At 32.1% G+C, this 27,047-nt stretch overlaps 3 protein-coding genes, 1 long non-coding RNA gene and 1 pseudogene across 7 annotated transcripts; all 5 read right to left on the bottom strand.

The window, feature by feature from the left end:
- Positions 1-3,386: 3,386 nt before the first annotated feature.
- LOC104644294 (putative F-box protein At1g19160) lies at positions 3,387-4,514 on the bottom strand. The gene has a single exon (XM_010325064.4). It carries the CDS (start codon positions 4,512-4,514, stop codon positions 3,387-3,389), a length of 1,128 nt encoding a protein of 375 aa, XP_010323366.1.
- Positions 4,515-5,266: 752 nt separating this feature from the next.
- LOC101268118 (G-type lectin S-receptor-like serine/threonine-protein kinase At4g03230) lies at positions 5,267-6,335 on the bottom strand (annotated as a pseudogene).
- A 1,245-nt stretch (positions 6,336-7,580) lies between these two features.
- Positions 7,581-8,225, bottom strand: LOC112941824 (G-type lectin S-receptor-like serine/threonine-protein kinase At2g19130). The gene has a single exon (XM_026031946.1). It carries the CDS (start codon positions 8,223-8,225, stop codon positions 7,581-7,583), a length of 645 nt encoding a protein of 214 aa, XP_025887731.1.
- Positions 8,226-8,376: 151 nt separating this feature from the next.
- LOC101246939 (F-box/kelch-repeat protein At3g27150-like) lies at positions 8,377-14,697 on the bottom strand. Of its 4 annotated transcripts, none has more exons than XM_069286709.1 (2): positions 14,493-14,697; positions 8,377-9,814 (listed from the first exon to the last, which is right to left on the bottom strand). In XM_069286709.1, coding segments are annotated over exons 1-2 (1,266 nt in total). In that variant the 5' UTR covers positions 14,495-14,697; the 3' UTR covers positions 8,377-8,550. The 4 variants fall into 4 exon arrangements, with proteins under 4 accessions (XP_069142810.1, XP_069142811.1, XP_004242861.1 ...); XM_069286710.1 differs by having other exon boundaries at positions 8,377-9,844; positions 14,493-14,695; XM_004242813.5 differs by lacking the exon at positions 14,493-14,697 and adding an exon at positions 10,820-11,264 and having other exon boundaries at positions 8,377-9,844.
- A 7,327-nt stretch (positions 14,698-22,024) lies between these two features.
- Positions 22,025-23,758, bottom strand: LOC101267822 (uncharacterized). The gene is made up of 3 exons (XR_742237.4): positions 22,958-23,758; positions 22,721-22,841; positions 22,025-22,598 (listed from the first exon to the last, which is right to left on the bottom strand). It is a non-coding gene; the product is annotated as an uncharacterized lncRNA (long non-coding RNA).
- Positions 23,759-27,047: the final 3,289 nt, after the last annotated feature.

The raw sequence follows: 27,047 nt of genomic DNA, 5'->3' as shown, positions 1-27,047 counted from the left end.
AATTAAAAAAATTGACAGGTATGGCTTGGGTGGAGTGGGGGCTGGGTTGGCATAAAAATGAAATTTTAAAAAAATTGAAGTATTGTTCAAAAAATTTTTTTTTAAAAAATAAAATAAAATTGATTGGGGTGGCGCAAGGGGGAGGGGAGAGGGGAGAAGGGGGAGGGAGGTGGCGTAAAAAATGATTTTTTAAAAAATTTGAAATATTTATCAAAAATAATTTTTATTTTTTAAAAACATTAACAGGTGACAGCAGAAATGATGTGAAATTTTTTGAAAAATTAAATAGAAATACTTTTCAAAAGCAATTTTTTGGATAGCGAGTAAGGATTGATTAGTTTAAAAAAAGATCTTCAAAAAAAATTTGAAAGATATTTCAAAAAAAAAATCATTTTTACGCCAATTCGTACCCCTACCCTCCTCCCTCCCCCCACCCAGGCCATTCCTATAAAAAAAAATTAAGAAACATTTATTTTTAAAAAATATTTCAAATTTAAATTATTATTTCAATCTTTAAGCCGATCTACCCCCTACCCCCACCCAAGCCACCTCTACTCACCAACCAAAAATAAAAAACTAAGTTAATCATCCATTTGTTTTCTAAGAAAACATTTTTCTTTCCTACCAAACACATCCTTAGTGTTAGGTTGTGGAATCTGATTAATATTTGATGTATTGTCACATATTAATGTTTACGCTGTTTAACCTCCGTGGTGAGGTTGGTTCGGGGCAGCGCCTAAACCCAAATTTTAGGCTGCAATATTTAGTCTCCATTTATTCTCTGTAATCTAAAATACTCTGAATTATTAATATATATACCCACCGCCGTGGAAGTTTACTCATGGGTGTTACCACAAAATATTGATCTCTTTCTCTCTTAAGTTCTTCTGTTCTTCATTCATCAAGTATGTGTGTGGATTCGATCCTAACACTTAGAGTGTATTTGGTATGAAGGAAAACATTTTCTGGAAAACATCTGGAAAATGTTTTCCAATTTTCCCATGTTTGGTTGGGACAAAAGTTTTGGAAAATGTTTTCCAAATCTGCTCATTTTCCTCAAAATTAAGGAAAATGACTTCCCTTCAAAAATTAAGGATAACATTTTCCATAACTCTCCTCCAATTTCAAATTACTTTTTTTTGGGGGAAAAAAACATCAATTTAAATAAATATTTTTAATTTCAAAATTTTATTTTTTCACCTGATCATTGACCCTAGCCCCCCCCCCCCCCAACCCCAACCGCTCCCCAAAAAATTAATTTTGCTTTTTAAAAATATTTTCAACTTCAAATTTTTATTTTAAAACTCCTACCCCTCCCCCCCTCCTTCCGGCCAGCCCCCACCCACCCCAATCCCCAAAAAAATTAATTTTGTTTTTAGAAATACTATCAACTTCAAATTTTTATTTTTTCTCTCCATCCACCCCCACCCAAAAAAATAATAATTTTGATTTTGAAAAATATTTTCAATGTCATAAATTATTTTTTACTCAAGTAAAAATAAAAGATGTCTCTCAAAAAACATTTATCATTCATAATCAATCACTAAAAATCATTTCCAGAAAATATTTTCTACTCACCAACCAAACATGAGAAAATAAGTCCAAAATCTACTTGTTTTCCAGCAAAACATTTTCTAGGAAAACATTTTCCATGGAAAACATTTTCCTCCGTACCAAACACACCCTTAGTTGAACAAGTTTTCAACTATAGCCATGTGAAAACATGAAGTTAATCTCTCTCTATCCTTTCTAGATCACATACCAAAGGAAAAATGTCTACTACTAGTATGTAACTAAACTTCAACATCATGGATCTTCCTTGTGAAGTCTTGGTGGATATACTCACTAGACTTCCCCTCAAACATGTCCATCAACTTCAAACTATTTCAAAGTTGTGGCTCACTAACATCTCTACTCCACATTTCAAAACACTCTACAACATAAAATCCATGACTCGTCCTCGCGCACTTGTAGTTCAACAATCTGATGAAACATATTCAGCCAGTGGCCTCGGACCTATTAGTCGAATTATCACAATTTCTACTATAGACCTTGCTAGCCACAACATCAATATTCAGATATATCATTTAAGTTTTAAAATCATTGAACATGAATACTCCTTTTGTGAACCTCATCATTTTTCAACATAAAGTATGCAATTTTACAACTAGAGAAATAATAAATTTACCAAATAATTCAAGTGATCCATCATTTTGTTTCGCTGGTGACGTATATATAGACCTTCTATCAATACATACAAGATTGTCCATCTATTTCGTCGTAACAAATTATTAGATACTCATGAAGTCTTGGAGATTGGATTTGAAACTCTCACACTAAGTGATGGTGGACCAATTCCTACCTCTTGGCAATTAGTTGCGCGTAAAGAATACTTTTCTTATTTGATTGATGCAACATGTGTAGATGGTGTAATGTATTGGTTAGTTAGAATAATGGAAGAAGGGGCACATATCATATCAATGGAAAGTGTAAATGAAGAATTTTTAACTATTAGTTGTCCTAAAGAATATGATCATACACTACTTAGGCAAGGACAGTTAGTTGATTTGAATGGGAAACTCTGTTTAGCTTTCTACTCGAAAGTGTTGTCAAGAATGAGTCTGTTCTTGCTCAACAATCGTACTACGAATCAAACATGGGTCAGGGAATATGATATCAACTTATCGTGTATGGAAGATTGGGTGAGAATAGTAGGGTATGTACCACTTGAAGGTAACAATGGTGACATCCTTATTAATGGTACAACGCCCTTCCGCTACAACATTAAAGAGAAAAGGGGAAGAAAGGTGCAAAAATCAAATGTCAACTATACTTGCTTGTATTACGATAGATGTTTTACGTTAGGAGTGAGAGATTTACCATCGAAGCCTTGAAACTGTGACATACTATGACTTGATTCGCGCCTAAATTTTTAAAAAATGATATGCAGCTGATCTATCCAACTTTCTAAACTTCATGAAACATTTAACATTTATCTGTCAATCTTCAGGATTTGTGTGGTTATGCTATGTAATAGTTATGCAGGTTCTAGTTATTTTATCTTCTGTCTGTCATAAAATAATACATAGATTTCTTCATAAGTTATACCTATAATGGAAATTAAGCACCATGATATGACTTTCGCATAATTTAATACATGAACAATTTACCTCCTAATCAGCTACCGAACGACCCCTAAATCTCCACAATCATCTCATCAAGAGACTCCTATTTTGCATATTTAAATTCTTGATACCCTTCCCTTAACAGAGTCTCTTTGAGCCATTTTGCATCCCTTTTCAATGAACTACATAGCTAAAACTTCACTAGGTAGAAGACTCAACACATATTTGGAGTACAAGATCATTAATACAAAGATCCATTAATTAGATAGAAAATCTATCAGTTTGTTGCATTGTGCTTTCTAACTTAAAACATCTATCAAAGTACAAGCCAATATGAATGTTCATTTTAGGCCTAGGTAGACTTCTAAACCTATTCTCTTCGATGTTATAGAGGATAAGTTGTTTACCATCAATAACAATGTCTCCATTGTTGCCTTGTAATTGTACATACCCTACTATTTTGAACCAACTCCCCATACCAGCTGATAAATTGATAGTATGTTCCTTTACCCATTCTTGGTTCGTCCGATCCTTGACAAAGTATAGATCCATCCTGAGTAATTCTTCTGAGTAGTAAGCTAAACATAACCTCCCATTCAAATCTGCTAACTGAACATTCTCGAGTATCGGTGCCTCCTCCACATAAGGATTATTGGGGCAACCAATGGAACTCAAGAAATTCTCACTTTCAATATCCATTGAAATGATACGCCTTTCCTTTCGAAGTCCTCTTTCAAGCAACCAATGAACTACACCATTTACACATGTTGACTCTATCTTACTAGAAAACCATTCTTGGTGTGTCAGGGCTTTCCAAGAACTAGGAATTGGTCCTCCATCTCGTAGTGTAAGAGTCTCAAATCGGAACTCTACAGGGGTATTACCATAGTTGAAGTTGTAGTCATGGCCAGGTTTGGTACCATATAAATGGACAACCTTGTATGTATTGTTGGATGGGATATACGTAGCATCGAAACTAATTGATGGATGACTTGATATTGGTATGTCTATGATCTCTTTTGTTGTAGGATTGCATACCTTGTGATTGAAAATGATGAGATTGGATGATATGGTGAAGGAGTGTTGGGGGGACATAATATCCTCAAAACTGAACTCTTCATGGATCTCACCGTTGTCAATATTGAGGTCCATAGCTGATATAATGATGGTTCGACTAATCATTTCCCAGCTCGGTGAAAACTTGGTGTCAGGTACTTGAACTACACGTGCTTGAGGACGATTCATGGATTTCACGTTGTAGAGTCTTCTGAAATGTGGACTAGAGATTATTTTGAACCATAACTTTGAAACAGTTTGAAGTTGGTGTACATGTTTGAGTGAAAGCCTACAGAGTATGTTCACCAAGACTTCACAAGGCAGAGTATCCATTCTTCAACTGCTTAATTTGTGGCGGGAGAAAGAAAGAAAAATCAAAGTTGTTAACTTCATCTTCTATATCTCCAGTATAGATTAGTATTATATAGTAATGAAGATGAGACTTTGAATACTTTTTAATTTATTAATTAGCTGCGACAGAGAGAGACAGCCTTGCTTTACTTGTTATTTTTAATAGTGACAACAACCTTCATTGACTTCTAACACAGCTATGCGCCTTAAGTTCCTCAACTCTTCAAAGGCTCTTTGGTAGCTCTCCGTCCACTCCCAAGGCCGGTTCTTCTTTGGGTGGAGCAATGACGGGATTCACCAGCCCCAGAAATATACTTGTTGGCTATTTTAAAATAATTTGAGACATATTTTGGTGATATGCATCTGTCAACAACTTGATCAACAAGTATTAATTCCCTTTGTCTCCAAGTAATGCATAGTGAAAATGTTTTCCTCTTCTCCAAGCTTCACCGCCTAAGCTCTAGGACACAAAACTAAGTGAAGTAGTAAGACTTAGCCAATTTTCAAACCGACTTGCTTATTTTGTAGTATTTATATTTTGTTGATGCTTGTATGTGCTAGACGTGTGTGTTCTGATTACAAAATCTTGCCGATTAGGTCTCTGAAGACTCGTACCTTCTCCTACCAACATTACGATGACATCTGACATTTTAGGACGATCATTTGAATCTTCTTGCATGCACAAGAGTGCAATATTGATACACTTTATCACCTCACTTCTATTGCATGAGTCGAGTAACGACTTCTCTGTTAATTGTATTGCACTTTTCTTCTATCCACATTCTCCATGCCTGTGATAACTTCCAGTTAGATATCAAAACTTGCAAAAAGGACAAAAATGATGTAGGTCTGAGTTACATAACCTAACAAGTTTAATGCTTCTTCTGATTGGTAAAATCCTGTATTCTTTTTTCCACTGATTATCTCAAGTATGACAACTCCGAAACTGAATACATCTGACTTGATGGAAAACAGACCATCTGATGCATATTCAGGAGACATATAGCCACTTGATTACACCATGTCGAAAACGTATTAGATGCATTTTACAAAAACAAAAGGAGAAAATGATCGATAGGAAGGGATGTTGTATACTTACTAGGTCCCCACTATTTTCTTTGTCTTTGCTTCTGTTCTTTTTCCTTCAAAAATCCTCGCCAATCCAAAGTCTGCAATCTTTGGATTCATCTCATCATCTAGTAAAATGTTGCTGGTTTTTAGATCTCTATGAATGATCCTTAGTCGTGAATCATAGTGGAGATAAGCAAGACCTCGTCCAATGCCCAATATGATGTCATAGTGCGTCTCCCAATCCAATAATTTGCAAAGTTCTCCATCTTGCATAAATATCATGACAAAGATTAAATCTTGTCAATAGTATAGGAGCTTGAGAATAAAGAACATACCTTGGTAAACTTACCAAATATGAATGTATCTAAACTTTTATGTGGCATATATTCGTATAGTAAAATTTGTTCCGTTGCATTGATGCAATAGCCCAAAAGCCTGACCAGATTTCTGTGTTGAAGTTTTGCAATTAAAGTTGCTTCATTCTTAGATTCATCTATGCCTTGTCCTGAATGACTAGATAACCTTTTCACTGCAATTTCTTTTTCACCAGGAAAGATGCCCTGCCAAAAGTTTTTCAACTCAGTACTATTGGTAAATGTGGTCTGTCCATACTAGTCCACAGAGATGTAAGATTTTAATTTTAACCTTGTAATCAGGACCGAATCCTCCTTATCTGAGCTTATTTGCATTTGAGAAGTTGTCTGTAGCAGCATGGAACATCAATCGCCTCATCACTGTTTTTATTTTATCAATACTTTCGCTTCTCCTTCAGCTTTGTGCCACTGAGATTTATGTGCCCCTTCAGTACCCTTACTTCTATCTGAAATAGGAAGGGGGAGGATTTCATTACCTCAATTGGATTGAGAATGAACTTTGAAATCAAGTCCAAAATGTTAAAAAAAATATATATCTTCTAGAATTATATTCATTCAGCAAATACCTGCTCTTCTTGCCATTCGTCTTCTATAGTAAATGTAGCTAAAGCTGTCTATGAGTAGAAATATCAAAACTGTTATGGACGAAAGGATTGCTTTTAGCTTCATCGATTTCTTAGCTTTAGTTCGAGCTGAATGTAGAAATCCAAAACCATGTTAGATATACTAACATCTATCTTGAAGAACTTTGATGCAAATATTCGTTGGACCTCAGAACTTATCGTTAATTCTTTTTATGAATTATTCCATCTTAAGTTCTAGTTTGCTCGAACAACTCCTCAACACGGGACAGGGAAAAGGAGAATCATTGTTGTTTTAAGTGTTAATGTTAATAAGAATTTCTATCTGTAACGTAGTACCATTATGAAATAAAGAACCAAGCTATGTTATATTAAGCTATTCTAACCTTCAGGCTAGCCGCGTTTGACAAAGATACTCCTTCCTGTTTCACTTTCGCTGAGTTGTTGCAGATTGAATAGATTACCTCTCCAAATTGAACAGGTACTGGAACCATCATAAGTATAAGCAGTGCAAGAGCGATCATTGAAACAAGTAGATCTACACTCTGACGCTTCGCTAATGGTGATATTAGTATCTGGAGAAGCAGGTAATCTCATAATTGAATTCATCCAAAAACTATCCTCATCTTTATTAATTGCACTGCACTTTAACTTATGATTTCTTACACAGCCACTCATATAATCATTCAAACTCCATTCTCTATATGATCTAGGCTTGAAACCGCTTAAACAGTTGTAGGATGAATTAGCATTATTGCAAACTCCAAATGCCCCACAAAATAAGCATAAACATTACATTGTTCTCTAGGTTGAGACCACAATAGAGTCCAATGAGAGTGACTATCCAACCATACGAGTTCGTTAGTTTTTCCTGAGACATCTATTTTCAACTTTGGTGGCCTTGAACTAGTATAATTAGAAAGAGAATATGTAAAATATTATCCATTTCCATTGTCGATATAGTTGTAATTGTACGTGTAGTCTAACCCCATTTCAGGGAACTGGCTGAACGTATGATCATTCTATGAACCACTTGCGCAGAACTGTTTAGTCCTATTCCATTTTATAACAAATCGAGCATGGCTGGGGTCTAGTTCTAGAGAATACAATCCTGGTGCTGGATCACTCAAACTCTTCCATGAAATCAGAACCTGTCCCCTTTGTGTACGACGTTTGTCATATCCAAGCTTAGCACCAGGCAACAATGTATCTGTTGGATAGTCGAAACTTTCCCATAGTATTAAAGGTGTTGATGAATTTGGCATATCACTCAAAATCAAATTTCCATCGTCACGCAGAACTGCTATGACTAAATGATTTGAAGTAATAATACTAGCAGCATGTGTTTTCCAAACTATACCTTGAAATTTATCGATAAGCACCAGGTTGCCATGAAGAATTGTTAAGTTAGTAGTACCATAATCAAGTGGTTTATCCCTATTTGCTACCCATACTACATTTTGCCATAAAATAGTGTTCTTGTACCATATGCCTATGTAGTAGTTGAAAGAATTACCTGGTTTGAAGAAACCAAGCTCAAATTTCTCACCTGATGAGACTGTTGTTTCGCCAAATGAAAGAGATTTATTCGCGGAAATAGTGTCCCCTCCAAGATTACTGTTGAGAATGAAGCATAAAAAGAGCAGTAGAAGCCAATGATTGTTCATTTCGATGGCTACACATAACACGAATATGGCTGAAACATCATGCCAAGCGACCCAACATTTTTTATGTAAAGGTAGCAGTATATATGAGCCACTTTTATAACGAGATGTATATCAAGTTTAAATGACAAAGTAGAAGAGCGCATCAGACCCATTCCCCGTATTAAATAACAGCTTCAATATAAATCATAATAATGCAAATTACATCAAACATAGCAGAGCAAACACTAGTGAATATATGCAAGAAAATATCAGAAACCAGTGGCCATATGCCACTTATATATTTTGATCATATTACATAAGTTGTTTGCTAGATAAATGGCATTATTCAAGCTACCATAACAGAACAGTTTAAGATAAAGCTACTAAGTCGATTTCGACCACTGTCAAGAGGTTTCCACTGCAACTCAATTGCATCAGGATCTGGACAGCAAGTATATATCGCCATGGAATTACCCGAATAAGAGGCTGAAGACGAAGCAGCTCCGATTACAAGAAGTTCATTTCCCAATGACTTGAAAGCAATGCCCCATCCTCTGTTTGAATCAGCTCTCACTGGCACTTGTCCTAACATTTTCCAAGTGTTGGTTTTTTTCAGGTAAAGCTTCAGCTTGTTTGAAGATGCCTCGAGTGAGTACAGCTCGTTGTTCACGACAGCAATGAGGGGTGGTGAGTGGCATGTTAGGACTGGATCATCCCTCAACATGTCCGGAATCAGCTCCCACTTGTTGCTACCCTCATCGAAGAATTCTCCACAGGTAAGCTCTCCGTTCTCATTCCTCCCCCCAATCACGTAGAATTTGTTGTCCATGTAACATCCTGAACAAAGCTTCCTCTTCCTCTTCATCCTCGGTAGTGTCTCCCACGATCTGCTATTGGGGTTGTATTTCTCAGCTGTGTCATAGACCTCACTATTCGCCATTATACCAACACCACCAGCAACAAAAGCAGAGGTGCCACAAGTAGCTGATGCAAATAAACATCTTGGATTAACCATAGAAGGACCTTTGTACCAACAATTCGTTGCTAATTCAAACCTCCATATAACTAGGCCATCGATTTCCCTACCCGAAACAAGTAAATGTGTGCCTGCACAAAGCGATTCCTTATCGCCAAATTTGAAACACACATCTGATGGTAAGTCAGGGATTTTCCTCCGGGACTTAAACTCACGATCAAACGTCCACCAGTTAGTCTCCCCACTTGCTAACATATATACTGAAGGTTCTCTAAATCCATTCTCTTTACGAATCTCAAATATCTCACCGCTCTTTAGAAGCGTTGAACATCTCTTGTTAACGAGGCTAAGTTTCCAATACTCCCACCTAGGAAACCTGGCTAAAATCTCACTCTCAAGCTCATAGCTAAGTGAGGGATAATCTGCATCCTGAGGTTGTCTATCTGAATTTTCACCTCTCGAAGATTCAGGTCGAGAGATTCTAACTTTTTTAGATGAATGGCTCTTGAAAGTGACCCAATCACCATATCTAAGATGAGATTTGACATCAACATCATAGTTAACGCGACGAAGATCCAAGTCTAGCTTTCCTTCTTCAGGTACTGTTTTGTTTAAGTCCAACATCCTCTTAAACCTTCAAAGCATCAAATCATATGCAATTAGCCTGAAATAGGAATAGAGCTAAAATAGACAAACAACATGGATCACAACAAAACAAGTGAAATCAAGATAAAGGAGAATCTCAATAACTCGGTTATCTGCCTAAACTTTCACCTTATATGTCACTATTCGATTCTCGACATTGTAATCCCTTTCACCTTGAGAAAACTAGCTAAGAAGTGTGACAAAAAAAAAGGGGGCAACAAGACCACTTTAGTGTTTGGGCATGCTAAGGGCCGAAGCTAGAATATCAGCTACGATCTAAGTTTAAACCATGTAATTGTCTTTAAAATCTTTTGAATTTATACATTTTACCTAGTAATATAAAAGATTAGAATCTAAAACTCATAAATTTTAAATCTTTGACTCTGCCTCTGTCTAAAACCTTTGAAAAGAAATCAAAGTATTGAGCTTGAAACAAGCAAGTAACACCTAACAAATTACTACGTATAACATACCATATTTGTAAAACCATTTTATACCTTTTGGAAGGCCAAGAAAGTTCCACTTTCCTAATGGATAGGTAAGTAGAGGGAGAACTAGACGTATTTTGCTAGACAACGATATGATGTTGAGACTAATAAAACATAACTAATTGTTGTAATTGATAACACATATACCAAATACCAAACATAATTTGCCTCAAATGACAAAAATCAAAAGGAATTAAGTTATATATAACATTTTTTTTAAAAAAAAAAAATCTCTTCCATCTAGAATGTTTATAACATAAAGTCAAAATCAAAATTAATTTCCACATGTAAATTCAATATGAAAACTATACTAACTTTAATTTCAAGAATTCATTATTAAATCAAGATTAAACTCAAGAACAATAAATACACACACACAAAAATTTGAAAAAACAAAAACAAATAACATACAATAATTTACCATAAATCCATAAAGAACAAAGAAATAACATACACATTATATTTACTCCAAAATAAAGTTTAAAAGAACCTAAAAACTAATTTACCTTAAATTAAATTGGATTTTGAGAAAATCCAAACAATTTCTCTTCCTTTATTTCACTTCTTTGAGTTTCATTCACCTTCTTGAGCTCCAGCTTTTCTTGCTTTGTTGTTTAATTTTATTAAAAAAAAATTTCTCTTTAATGGGGTTGGAGACAAGGTTATGGCAAGTGGAGAAACTTCACCACTTACTATACTATTTTATATGCTAATGGAAACTTATTATATTAAACCATAGTACTAAACTCTTATGGCAGTTATAGAGTACTATATTATATTATATATTATTATTATAAAAAGTAAGAATAAATTATTCAAAGAGGAAAATAAAGTTAGCAATTGGCTAGAATCCACCAATTAGATTATGGCATGAACCATCTACCAAAGTAGTAGTGGTTATTATTGCATCACAATCTACTATCAATGTGAAAACTTATAAAATGAATCAATGCACATTGAACAAAATATTGTTCCTTTTATAATAATCACTTCTTTCTAATTTATGTGTAGGTATTTCATTGACTATATAATTTAAGAATGAAGGAAAGGTTTTTAAAATTTGTAATATAAAACTTAACTCATAAATAGTTATGCAAAAATAAAAAATTTTAAAATTAAATTATATCTTTTTTGTTTAAAAAAAAGATCTATTTTTTTTTAGTCAGTTAAAAATGAATGATCCTTTTTTTTTTTACAACATTTTAGTTTCAGTTTTCCACTGATTACGTGAATGCTTAGGGTGACAAAATTGAAGAGTATTTCGATACATTATAATTTTAATTTAAGATTACAAAATTAAAAAATAATCTTTATTTTCTTAAACTTTGTATTAAATCAACTAGGTTATAAAGAGTGAAGTAATTAAATATCGAAAGATGACTTTCTTTTAGCTAACTAAAAATGAATGAATAATTACCTAAATTGAGACAAAAAAAATTTGTCTGATAATTATCTTGAAAATACGATATAGAGAAGACCTGATATTAAAAATATTAAAGTATTATATTCACATTGTTCTTCGAAAAATTTAAATCTTTATTCCTTTTAGAACATATGTATAATACCAATCTAAATTACTTGAACCTAATGAATTCTTCACTCAGGTTTGATTTTGTTTCATTTACCTGCTTTGTAATAATGCTTTTTTTTTATCCCTTCCTCAAAGCTTCTACTTTTGCTCCATTAGTGATTCGAACTTACAATTTTAAGAATGAAAGTGAGGGTTACTTTCCATCCGAACAATTATCTGTGGTCTTTTTTCTTTTGTGGTCATGTTTACTTCTCTTAATTTAATTTTTTCTTGTAATAATATTTTAACCTAATTCTTATTTTTATTAATTTCATTGACATATGATAACTACATTGTAAGCCTATTAGTATTGTACAACATGTTTTGATACTTGTACTAGAGACAAATATTACTAATAAAAAGGTTATTGCCTTATTTATTCTTTAACACTTTGTTTGGATCATTGTTACTCATGTTTAATAATGTATTGTAGTATATTGTACTCTATTGTATGTATTGTATGATAGATACAATGTTTGGTTAGACTGTATTATTTGTTGTTGTTTAATAACATTGTAGTTGTTAGATTTGATTGTATCGTACTGTATTGTAATTTATAAATTTATTAAAATATCCTTAATTTTTCTAGGGTAAGAGGCTTGACTAGATTTGAATAATTAAGGTAAGGGGTAAAATAGTATTTGAAATATTATGTAAAAGATATAATTGAAAAAAGAAATTAAATAACAACGGGAACACCAAATTAACTGTTCCATAAAATAGGGGTTTTCATTGTTACGTAACAATGAAATTTAACAACACAATATAATACATTTTAAGTAACAATCAAAACAAACATTGTAGGTATAGTAACGACACAATACAATACAATACAATGGATAACAATGATTCAAATATAGTGTAAGAGGTAGGTAATCTCATTCTTGCTAAATCTTTCCTTATTTAGGTTTTCTAATCTTTCATTCATAATTAATTAATTATAATAATCCAAATTAATTAATTTTAATTTACAAACCATGCGTAGAGAAAGTGGTATGAACGCAACCCTAGAAAGTGGAAGTCCCCATTGGATAAGGACTCTCTTTATTTGTATTTTATTCCAAGATTTAATGTTGCCTGTCCACTGATTAGTTGGTGGATTTGCCTTTTTAATCTTTATTTGGTTCTACTTTCTATACATTTTTATATTCTTAATTATGTTAAACCCTAAGTTTCACTGTCATAATCGTGTTGGCTTTGCATTTGCACAAGTGTGTATCCCCCAAATTTCAAAAAAAGTTGAAATACTTAAAATTATTAATCATATTATTTTTCTTTCCCCCCTTTTTTAGTTGTCTTCTTCAATCCTGTAGTGGTATGTGTTGTTTGATAGCTGGTCTGAAGATGAATTATATATGTATAAATTATAAATAAGTATATTATGTTTAATCGATAGTTAAAAGGTAAGTTATTTATATATAAAATTAATATGATATTTAATTTGTAATTTGAAAATTCAATATGTATAAATTATTAGAGAAATTAATGTATTATTTTATGTGAAATATTGAGTAGCTAATATATAAATAACTAAATCAACATGATTAATACATACAGAAAATAATATATAAATTTTCTCATAACCAATCCCTATATTATTAATATTCGCATAATTCTAAAAAACGATCAAACCATCACTAAGTTTTCACAAGATACTAATTGGAAAACAGGTCTGAAAAGATTGAATATAAATTTAACAGTAAATTAATTGACCAAACTCTTCTTATAATATTTAGAAAAAGAAATTATTTAATTGTATTCGTGTATATATGGGGAGATTGCACAAGTTAATTGTAGGATAAATACGATTAGACTTATCTTCATATTATATATTTAAATTTTACTTATACTCGATTATACGGTAAATAATTACATAATTTATCACTAATTAAGAATTTATATCATATATTGAAAACAATACACTTAAAATACATATATTTCTGCTATCAGATACATTAATATTGGAAGAGAAGCGAGCAAGCTGGGGAGGAAAAAGGGCGAGATAGTCATGTATATATCCCATATACACACACACACATATATATATATACCAAAATAAGGTGATATTTCAATAAAATAAGGTGATATTTCAATATAAGGTGATATTTCAAAATAAGGTGAAATAATTTTTGGTTCAAAATAAGGTGATATAAGGTTCAATAATTTCGTAAATTTTTTAATGTTGTAAAATCCTACTCAGTACTCCTTCACTCTCTTGTTCTATTATGTAATTATCATATTAGGTTCTAGTTTTAACTTCCTTTTTTTTTATGGACTCTGTCCATTCATGAATCTAATATTACTGTTCATCTCTTTCTCTTAGCTTTTATTCTTAAAAGTAATCTTCTTTAACCACACCCTGGATTTGGTTATTCATAGTTCCTTTCTGAGAACATTTAACCTGACAATGTCCTAGGAATTTACAGGTTAATCCATCGATACAAATAAGAAGCTAAGAGACTAACCATATACTAAGTAATATAGATTCATGATGATATTTATAAATTTACATGAATTTACAAGATTAAAATTTTATAAACACGCATAATTTAACACACATAATTTACATATGTGGGAAGTTTACTAGAAGCTTAAATATGAAAACTTACATTATTTAGAATAGAGTGAAGTTTCCCTTTCGGGAAACCCGAAAAAGCTCCCAAGCTTTTCTTAAACAAACTTATTAAAATAAAGCACTAAAGAACTGAAAACTTTTTTACAAACCAAAAGATAACTTATGGTAAAGATGTTGGTATGAGGATTTTTAGAGCTTTTTTGTAGTGATTGTCTTTTCTTTTTCTCGCCTTCTATCTCTTCTTGTCTTGATAATGTCTGCTTTTATAGATGTCTTCGGACGGACTTCAAACTCCGGATTTCAAATGAAAAGGGAATCTTATTATCTCAGCCGAGTACACATCTGGGCCCCATCGTCACGTGAAATAATGTCCCTCTTCTTACATTATTGTCCTTGGAATCTGATATTGAAAACTGATATTTGTCTGTCTTATCTCTTCTTACATTATTGTCCTTGGAATCTGATATATCTGTCTATCTTATCTCTTACCTGAATAAGACGCGTCCCAAGGGTTTTTTCACATGTGTGGTAGTGAGTAAAGTGGGACTCACATTTTTTATAAAAGAGGCATTCCTCTTTTAAGACTATAGCAATAATGTGTGTGTGTGTGTGTGTGTGTGTGTGTGTGTGTGTGTGTGTGTGTATATATATATATATATATATATATATATTTAAGTGTCTAAATTATGTAATTCAATTGAATCAAAACTCATTCCGGAATCATCATCATTTGGGTCTTGGGCAAATTGCATCGAGTCTAAAAAATTATCGGAATTATTTGGGCTTGGAGTAGAATCTTGTCTTGGGCTTTGTATTGGGCTTGGGTTTATATGTTTGTCTTTTTCTTGTTTTTGTTTAAGTAGTTTTTCTACAGTTTGGGTTATTAGAAATTCTAAGTCTTTATTTTTTTGGAATTTTTTAATTTTCTGTCTAATTGTCTGGTTGAATGAAAGTGGTAATCTTCTTCTGGAAGATGAACCTTCATCTTTTTCACTTTTTGGCAAAGTGACAGTCATTAACGGGTTTGAGAAGTCTTTACCGGCCACCGTTTGAACCGGACTAGCTGTATCTTCATCCGATACAGTGGATTTCTTAGCATTCAGTGGGGAATGCACACCCATCTCATCCATTTTTGTTTGGGATGGAGAACCCTGAGTATCTGTCTGATTTTTTACATTCTTACCTTTGCTTTCCATTTTGTTAAGTCTTTCCCTGAGCTTGGCATTTTCTTGCATTAAGGCCTCATTTTTCAAGTTTAGCCTCTTGAATGCTTCGGTCATGGATGAACAATGGTCACAAAATATAACTTTGTCTGTGTCTCTCTGGATGTTGTATTGTGGAATTTTATCTGGGTTTTGTCTGAGAGCTGGAGAAATATAATAATTTGGTCCTAGTATTCCTCTAGCATAATCTAAGGCTTCTGTAAAATCATTAAAACCTTTGAAAAGAGGTTTTTGAAAATTTTTGATTGAATCTAAAACTTCTATCCATGTTTGGAAAACACCATTTGTTTTACCATGAACTACTACATAATATTTAAATCTATTTTCTTTATTTTTATTAGTAAAATAATATCCTAAAGCATTTAAGACTGCAATTACATATTTAGTGTCTTTTTTATTATGTGCTATCCATATGTTGTCTATAAGATATGTCTGCTGTTTGTCTAATTGACAGTCAGCTAAATGTCTAAATGTCCAATTGGACGGCCCATATGCAATTAAATTTTGTTGTCCAAATTGCAACCTTTCTATTCTAACATCATCGATTTTGTCTAATGATTTAAAATGTAAATTAGCTAGCATTGTCTGTTTATAAGAGTCTGTCAAACCTGAGGTTGAAGGTTGAACCTTTTTACCTTTGTCTGGTAGTAGAGGTCTCATTCTGTAAAATTTAAACTTTGATTAGTAATCTACTTAATTGATCTGCAATATTATTATCATTTCCTTTTATATGTTCAAAGATTATAGAATGATAAATAGATATAGTATCTAAAAAATTTAACCATCTTCTTCTACTACTAGTTTTATCATTAATTTTTTGATGAAATTTTACTATGGCTTCACAATCCGTTCTTATTAATATTTCTGGTTTATTTAGAACATAGATTCTAAAACTATTTAAACCATATATTATGGCTAAAATTTCGACATCTATACTAGTTTTATTACCTTTTTCTTTAAATTTTCCACTTTGATAGGCGCATATTTTTTCTTCTTGTTTAGAACTATATTTATGTGGTCGAGATTTTAATACTGCACCCCAACCTTCAAAGCTTCCATCTGTTTCTATTATTAAATAGTCTGTTTCTAGTGGCATATTAAGATCAGGAATATTTTTTATTCTTTCTTTTATTTTTTGTACTAGTTTTATATCTTCAATATTGAAGTTTCTTTGTCCTTTAGTTTCTGTCTTAGAATATAAAGGTCCTGCTATTTTTCCTAAGTCTTTAATAAAAGGTCTAGCATAATTTATTATTCCTAAGAATTTTTGCAAATCCTTTAAATTATTTAATTTGTCTGGCATATCTAGAGCTTTTCTAGCTATATGAGGTTGTAATTTGACTTTTCCTTCTCCTAAAATAATTTCTAAAAAATTTATATAGTTTTTACATAGTTCCATTTTCTTTTTGCTAATTATTATCCCATTATTAACAAATAGTCTAAAAACTGTTTGTAAATGTCCTAAGTGTTCTTTTATATTTTTACTAAATACTAGGATATCATCTACACCAATTACATGGATTACTATCTAATCCTGTATCTTTTTCAAAATTATGTTCACATTCTATTATATTCATAAAATTTATCTTTAAGTCATCTATGTCTAAGTTTTCTATTCCTATTTCATTAATTAATTCTTCTCCTTCTGAGTTAGAAGAGTCTTCTTCTTTGTTACCTCATTTATATCAATACTTACTATAGAATAAACACTTTCATTATCTGACATATATTCATCTACATTTAATAATGCTTCATTGAATTCTTCTACTAATTGAGCGTTTCTAGTCTTAGCATTATATCTTTTAGGACAAGTATTTGCTAAATGTTCTATACTTCCACATGTAAAACATTCTAATTTATTTTTGTAATTTCTATCTGTTCTATATTTTCTAACATGTCTATCCCTATTCAAATATGGTTTTCTAGCTGAAGATTTTCTAAGAAGATATCCTTTTTTATTATATCTCTTTTGTGGGTTATATTTTTTATACTTTTTTCTTTTTATATTGACTTCTATCATAATTTTGGATTGTATATATTATGTCTTTACAGAAATTCATTTCATTCTGCTTTAATTGTTTTTGTATTTGTAGATTAGTACATTTTTCTTGTAATATTTCCATTATATGTTGTATTCTATGTCCTATTGACCATTTAGCTTGAGGGTTTTGTGCTATTCCTTCTCTTTTAATCCATCTTTATTCTATTTCCCTTCCTAATGCTCCTGGTGGTTTGTTAAATAATTTTTTACCTAGGTCTTGGTCAAAGGCGTTTCCACTAATTGTACAATAATAGAAATAATCATTTAAGAATTTCTTTATATAATACCAATTACTTATATTTAATTGTTCTAATTTTATCACTGCATTTCGTTGTAGAGCTACTAATCCACTATTTGGGTCTTCTCCTGTTATTAATGTATGTATTTTATTTGTAAAATTATATGGGTTTGGTCCTAAAGATACTAAATACTGAAATTCTGATGGGAATTCTACTTTATAAGCTTCCCATAGAGCTTTAGTTGATTCTCCTAAGAATGTTTCTAAATATTTATACATAGTTTCAGCATCGGTCTCTGTATAATTTTTTATAAAGTCTGCTACTACTATTCCTTTCCATAAGTCTATTACTGAATTCCATCTTTGTGGATCATGTACTGCTATGTTTAGAATTTTTCCTTTACTTCCTCCTTCTTGGAGTATTATTGGTTCTTCTATAGGCATTCTTTTTCCCATAGGTTTAACTTCTGTTATTGGAGTATCTCCTTGTCTATATACTCTTCTACGTGGTATATTTCCTGTGCTATTATCTGCAGTATATCCTTATTCATTTGTTCTTTGGAATGGACTACTAGAACTTGCTGTTTCCATTAATTCTTTTTGACTTAGTATAGATTCTAACTCAGATATTTCACTATTATTATCTTGTATTTGTGTCATTATATTATTGCTTTTTTCTAATTTATCTTGTAAACCTTTTTCTAATCTATATCCTTTATTATCAGTTCTTTGTTCACATAGCTTAAAATGAGATATTGTTTGTTCTATATTTAAGTCTTTTAATTTACATCCTTTACATGTAAATCGTCTATTCTTATTATCTTTACTTATTTCTTTAGCTTTTTCTATAGCTAAATCTACTGCAAAATCTTCTTCTAATATTATTTCTATATTCATTCCTTCTAAAGGTATTTCTTCTACCATACTTTCTTCTTCAAAGCCATAGTCCTAAAAGACCTTATATGAAAAAAGATTATATATATATGGGAATCCGGCTCCTCTCCATCTCTTTTCTCTCCATTTTTCCAAAGTTCTAGCTTGGATTAGAGACAAACGTCATAGTTTAAAATTAATGTTTGAGATTTAATTGATTAAAAGAAAGTCCTAATCATAGTTATTTGTTTCCATATATCTATTTCTTAAATATTTTTACAATTTAATAATCCTAGATTTACATTATATTTTTCTTTAAGTATATTTAAAAGAATTTCTTTTCTTAATTACTTGAATAACTTTTTGCTAACTTTTACTTTTTTTCCCATGACGTTTGCCATTTCTCAAGTAATATTGCCAAATAAAAAATTTAAAAAAATTGTGATGTAACATTTTTTTCTAATTTTAGGAGTAAAATGAACTTTGTCACTCAACTTTAAATTCTTTCTTACTCCCTAATTGGAGTCCATATTGCTCTATAGATATTATGGGTCTTAATAATCTATTAGAATAATAAAAACGTTTTAACTTTATTATAATTTTTTTCAAAAACAAAAGTTAATAAAAGTTTAATATATGTATGCGGGTATCAAATAATTTTTTAAAATATATTTAAGGAAAATATAATGGATTGCAAAAATATTTAAGAAGCAAAAATATGAAAGTAAATAACTATGGTTAGAACTTTACTTTAATCAGTTAAATTTTGACCATTAATTTTAAACAATGACATGTGTCTCAAATCCAAGTTAGAACTTGAGGAAAATGGAGAGAAGAGAAATGGGGAGGAGCCGAATCCGTGTGTACGTGCGCGCGTGCGTGCGTGTGAATTACACCACATACGAGCGAGGAAGGCGGGCAAGATTTTATCTATGTATCTCAGATACATGTGAAATCACTTGAATACAATGTATCTATAACAAATTATATTTAATTTTGACCTCGTATATCCCGAGTTAACTATATATCTAAACGTGTTTGGATACATCAAAATCTGATAAGATTCATGATATAAAATAGAGTATATCTAAATAATGAACTCCTAAATTAGTGAGATTTCTACAAATTTCCCTTATTAGTAATACATTTACTTTTAAAAAATTACAACTGATAAACATTTTTCTATTGCATTCAGACCTATATATAATATCATTCTTAATAATAACATTTCATTATTATGTTTATTTTAAACTTCATCTTTCATATTATATTATATTTTATATATTTTCTACGATAATTTACTATAACAATAAAATAAAATAAAAAAGTATCCATAAACGATGCTCTAATTAGGCCTTATATATGCAAAAGTTAGACTATAGTTCAATAAAACGGTAACAATGCCCAAAAATAGTTAGATACAACTCAAAAATATTGTGGACAATTAGGAGTTAAATTATCACTTTCAGTCCAAACATATTGGCCACTTTATTGGGTTTTGTTGGGCTATTATATAGTATACAAAAGTTCCTAAAATAAACTTGTCAGCATTAGTTCAATATATAATACGGAAAAGGGCCTAAAATATCCTTAAATTATTGAAAATGATACAAAATTACCCTTCATCCACCCATTGGCTCCAAAATGCCCTTTTCATCCACCTATTGGCTTCAAAATACCCTTGACATCCTCCTTTGGGTTCAAAATTGACCACTTTTTTAATTGTGTTAAAATTAAACGCTTTAAATATTTTTTAAAATACTTGGCGCTCAATTATTGATTATAATTTTAATTTATTAATATAATTTATAAACCAACCCACTACTCACTCATTACTAACTAAACTTTACCCAATTAATAATACAATTATAATATCAAAATCGTCATAAACACTACTAAAACACGATGAAATTATAGATTTCTGAAAATGACATTCAAAATTATTCAAGTCCGAATCGAAGCCCATATTAAATTTAGGTTGAGCCGCTTATTTAGGAGGACACTTTCTTTCAAAATTGATAAGAAATTTATGATTAAAGGTAAAGAAGTAATACATCCCGAATTAATTCATGCACTTTTTTTTAAATATAATTTTATAAATATTTATGATTTGTTTTAAAACCTTTAATATATTATTTTGAAAAAAAGTTACCTATGAAGTAACATCACATAATTGAGACGTAAGAATAATTAAGATGAACATAGTCAGACTTTCAAGTTATCGGTGGTTTTTACTTAGACACTTGAATGTATGATAATTTACTTCTATAGATATTTTCGCCTCAAATTTTTAAAAACACTCAATTGGCAGTAGCTTGCATTAATAATGTGACGGGTTTATTAATTTAGAGGGGTTTAATTAGTAATGGGTGGGTAGTGGATTGATTTATAAATTATACTAATAAGTTAAATTATAACAAATAGTAGAGCGGCATGTATTTTTAAAAAATATTTAAACAATTTAAATATAAAACTGTTAAATAAGTGGTCAATTTTGAACCAAAAGGTGGATGACAAGGGTATTTTGGACCCAATAGGTGGATGGGAAAGGTATTTTGGAGCCAATAGGTGGATCGAGGGTAATTTTTTACCATTTCTAATACTTTAAGGGTATTTTAGACCCTTTTCCGTATATAATATAATATAATATTATATTTGGAGAAAAATTATTACATATAATATATCAATCTTACATAAAGTGTATAATAGTGTATTAAAAGTGTGTACACAACTATGGATTATATAGTGTGTTTACACAAATTTATAGTTAAGCTCTATAAAGAAAAAATTACAGAGTATGACAAATATCAATATATATTTAAAATAAATAGTTATACTTTAATATTTTTATATTTATAGATATATATACACAATTAATAGCAAATCTAGTGGTATACAAATAATTTGTTATTATATATACATTTATATATAAAAAAAAATATTAAATAGGATGCTTATTATTACATAATATTAATTAGTCATACATATTTTCATTTTTCTTAAACAGTTGTAATCATTATTTTTCTTTTTCAATGTTTCTATCTCATCAAATTTGTCATCATCAACTTTTTCTATTTCTTCAAGTTCTCTACATTAATGTTTTTTGATTCATTCCCCAAATTATTTCTTCCGATTTATTATCATTTTGCACGATTTCAAAAAAAAAAAATTGATGGTGTATACCAATTATGTATCACATGATTGTAGTTTTTTCTTGATTCTATGAATATTATATTGATATACATATATATATTTTCATCTATTTCTCATAGGGACTCGATTGAAGATTTTGTTTCTCCATTACAATGGTTGAAAGTGGTACTCCCAAGAAGGTGACAAAATGTATACATTTATTTGACTGCCTTTTTGCTCTTCATTAGTGACGCATTTGCATGTTGATAAATATCTATCGTCTTCGAACTTTTGATAGCATTTTTCTTAGCACTTGCTACTATCTTATCAGTCAGTCTTCTCTTTCTTTTTATTGCATCAATACGAGTGTGAAGTCTCAAAGATGCAATGATACCCCTTTTGTATATCAATGTCTTGATGTCTTCCGCTTAAGAGTTCACCTCAGAAATCAATTTCTCGATGGCTTCGTCTTGAGAGGTACCATCATCACTATCAACCACAGATAAATTTCTTTTAATGGTTGTTGCTCCGATCAAATACTTTTCAAGCTTAGGATCCATTTTTTTTTTCTTTTTCGGGAACAAATTTCATCTCAATCTCAATGATTGAAGGAGCTAACCATGGATAAACAATCTACACGAAAAAATAAATAAGTATGAATAATTTTTCATATATGACAATTGCGTCTATTTTCTGCTGCTGGAAACACAATAAAAATAAAAATTAAGGGTATATAAATATAAAATGAGACTTACACCGCCTCAGAGTCAGAACCCTCATTATTTTCTATGGTGGCATGATTAGCAAGCAATGAATCTTCTATTCTTCTAGGATCCTTTCTTGCAGTAATGGTTCTGTTTCTTCGATAGACATTATCTACACACATGAGACAAAACAAAAATAATATAAATTAATATAACTAATTCTTTAATAACAAAATCGGAAAAGCTCTACTAATTCTATTTTTTCAAGAGTCTCTATAAAATCATTACCAAATCGAATGACGACAACCTCTGTTGAAGAATTCACAAGAGGGGCATCATCTTCCATAACAGTGGGATCACTGGAATTCATTTTATCTACACACATGAGGCTATACACAAATAATAAATTAATATAATTCATTCTTCAACAAAATCGAAAAACAAACTACTTCTTAAGTGATTGATTCATCAACTACATAAATTGTCACTTTTCACTTCAAAAAGATCACATTGAAAGGCAGCGGTTTAGTTTTTGATGAATAACAACTTGTCCTAGTGGTAGTTAGAATATTTAGTTACGAGTTAGTGTAAAACAGAGCTTATAAATATAGCTTCTACTACTGATTGTATTTTTGCTTCAAAAAATTCAAGACAAAATTTTTTTCTCTCAGTCTCCATTAATCTCACAGTTATGAGCTTTCATTTACGTTCATGATTGTTGGGAATAAATCCGTAACAGAAATAATATTTGCAATAATAAAGGCAACAAATGCGGAACACAACAATACGGTTAATCCAACGAGAATAAAAGAGAAATAATGACACCAAGATTTTACGTGAAAACCCTCCTAAATAAGGGAAAAACCACGACCCCAGAGGAGCAACAAATATCACTATAGTAAGGATTTTACACTTGTATGTCTGAGTAAAACCCCAAAGACCACTACACATTCAAAAGAAATAACACTCGTTTGATTTTTCCACCTCACTACAATACCGCTCACACTCTCTATTTTTCCTCACAGATTATTTTCTTCCGTGATGCCTCACTCTTCTTTTCTCTCCTTTGTAATTCTTTTTTTGTGGTGTATTTTGAAATGAGCAAGAGCTCTCTATTTATAGGAAAATCTACTCCTAATGATGTCACCAATGACATCACAAGAAACACAAGATTTCAACATTTTCACCTATGTAGAAATCTTGCTAAGATTTTAGTTGAAAAAATAAATGGTGAGCTTTGAATTTCATTGCAACATTTGTTGACTTTAACAATAATCAACAAACAAAATTCAACCATTTTTGCTATGTTTATCTACAATGGGTATGGACTCCACAAATCTCCCCCTCCAGACCCATTACCTAAAGGAGGTAGCTCTAGGTTTCTAGCTTGAGTACATGCTGACAAGTTCTTTGCATAGCTCAAACTTGTCCCTTGCTACCACCTTGGTCAGCATATCTGAAGGGTTTTCACTAGTAGGGATCTTCATGACCTGCATAGATCCATCCTCTATCTTTTCACGAATCCAGTGATATCTCACGTCAATATGCTTCGGCCTTGCATGGTACATGGTGTTCTTGCTCAAGTCTATAGCACTCTGACTGTCACAATAGACGACATACTCAATCTGATGCAATCGAAGTTCTTGAAGAAATCGTTTCAGCCATACCATCTCTTTGCTAGCTTCAGTATCTGCAATATATTCTGCCTCAGTTGTAGAGAGTGCGACACACTTCTGCAACTTTGATTGCCATGATATAGCTCCCCCTGAAAATGTAAACAAATATCCAGTAGTGGATTTTCTATTATCGAGGTCAGCTGCCATATCAGCATCAGTATAGCCCTTCAAGATTGGATCAGATCCTTTAAAACACAAGCAATCTCTTGTGGTACCTCTTAGATACCTGAGTATCCACTTAACTGCATCCCAGTGCTCTTTTCCAGGATTTTAAAGGAATCTACTAACAACACCAACTGCATGAGCAATATCAGGTCTTGTACACACCATCGCATACATCAAACTCCCCACTGCTAAAGAATAAGGAACTTTAGCCATTCCCTCTTTCTCCTCTTTTGTTGTAGGACACATCTATTTGCGCAACTTCAGATGACTCGCAAGAGGTGTGCTAACAGGTTTAGCACTCTTCATGTTGAAGCGTTCTAGTACACGTTCAATGTACCTCTCTTGAGATAGCCATAACTTTCTTTTTGTTCATTCTCAAACAATCTTCATCCCTAGAATTTGTTGTGCTGGGCCCAAGTCTTTCATGTCAAATGACTTGGACAAATCTTTCTTCAATTTTGCAATCAGCTCATTGTCTTGTCCTACAATTAACATGTCATCCACATATAACAACAAAATAATAAAATTGTTGTCAGAAAATCTTTTGAAGTATACACATGGATCAGAATAGGTCTTTGTGTACGTTTGACTTTTCATGAAAGAGTCAAACTTTTTATACCATTGTCTTGGGGCCTGTTTCAACCCATAAAGACTCTTATTCAATTTGCACACCATGTGTTTCTTTCTAGATACTTTAAATCCCTCTGGTTGCTCCATATAAATCTCTTCTTCCAAATCTCCGTGAAGAAATGCAGTTTTTACGTCTAATTACTCTACTTTAAGATCTAGACTAGCTGCTATGCTCAAAATAGTTCGAATAGAAGTCATTTTGACAACAGGTGAAAAATTTTCATCAAAATCAATACCTTTCTTTTGTTCGAAGACTTTTACAACTAATCGAGCTTTGTACCTCACCAACTTGCCATTTCCATCTTTCTTGAGTTTAAAAACCCACTTGCACTTAAGTGGTCTTTTTCTTTTTGGAAGTTCAACTAGCTGGTATGTGCCATTTTTTATGTAGAGATCCCATCTCTTCGTGCATGGCTTTCATCCATTGGCTCTATTCTGGATGAGACAATACCTCCTTAAGACTTTCTGGCTCACCTTCATCATTGATAAGGACTTACTCTGAGGAAGGGTATTTGGTTGATTCTATCCTTTGTCTTTCTGATCTCCTCAGAGGTTGAGATTGTTCTTCTTCTGGGTACTCCATTTGCTCGGTATTATCACCAAGTTGCTCCCCCTGCTCGACAATCTCATCAGGTTGCTCTTCATGCTCAGCAACTTCATCAATCATACTTTCTGCACTTATGAGATGGTTAGAAGAAGAAGGAATGGTAACAAGATTAGGAACTATACCATTCTTTTTCTTGGCCTTCTCGGATAGATCATCAGCAGTTCCATCTTCACTTTCTCAAAAGATTACATCTCTACTTCTGATGACCTTCTTCTTTACAAGATCCCATAGTCTGTACCCGAACTCTTCATCTCCATATGATGAATATGCAAGGAACTGATTTATCATCTAGCTTGGTTCTTTGCTCTTTCGCTACATGTGCAAAAGCTTTGCAAGTGAACACCTTTAGGTGAGAGTAAGACAACTCTTTGTTGGTCTAAACTCTCTCCGGAATGTCAAACTCCAATGGAACTGATGGACTACGATTGATAAGATAACACACTGTCCGAACTGCTTCACCCCAGAATGTCTTGGGTAATTTAGTCATTCTGAGCATGCTTCTCACCTTCTCAACAATGGTGCGCTTCATTCTCTCAGCCACACCATTGTGTTGTGGGGTTCCAGGAACTGTCTTTTCATGTCTAATTCCATGGTTTGAACAGTACTCTTCAGATTCTCTGAAGTGTACTCACCTCCATTGTCGGTTCGGATACGTTTTAGCTTTCGAACTGTCTCTCTTTCTATCAGAGCATGAAACTTTTGAAATACTTGAAACACCTGATCTTTGGTTCTCAAGATATAAACCCACAATTTTCAAGAAGCGTCATCAATAAAGGTAACAAAGTATTTATTACCTCCTATCGATTCTATCTCCATTGGACCACAAACATCAGAATATACCAAATCAAGTATATTTGACTTTCTTTCAGATGATGTCTTAAATGAGACTCTATATTGTTTACCAAATAAGCAGTAGTTAGATTTTATCGTTGTACCTTTGGCAAAAGAGATGAGTGAATTTTTGGAAAGAATTTGCAATCCTTTCTCGCTCATATGACCCATTCTTTTATGCCATAAATCTGCAGAATTTTCTTCGTGAGCCGCATTTAATTCACCTTGGCATATTTCTGCATTTGTCCTGTATAATGTGCCACGATCAACTCCTTTTGCAATCACCAATGCCCCTTTGGTGAGTCTCCATTTTTTATTTGCAAAGTAGTTCTCATATCCATCTTGGTCCAAAGCAATTCCCGAGATCAAGTTCATCCGCAAATCAGGTACGTGGCGCACATCTTTCAACACTAATGTGCATCCAACATTTGTTTTTAAGCAAATGTCTCTGATCCCCGCAATCTTTGAG

This window comes from Solanum lycopersicum, chromosome 7 (assembly GCF_036512215.1).
Source record: "Solanum lycopersicum chromosome 7, SLM_r2.1".
Taxonomy (NCBI): domain Eukaryota; kingdom Viridiplantae; phylum Streptophyta; class Magnoliopsida; order Solanales; family Solanaceae; genus Solanum; species Solanum lycopersicum.
This window is presented reverse-complemented; position numbering and strand designations above follow the sequence as displayed.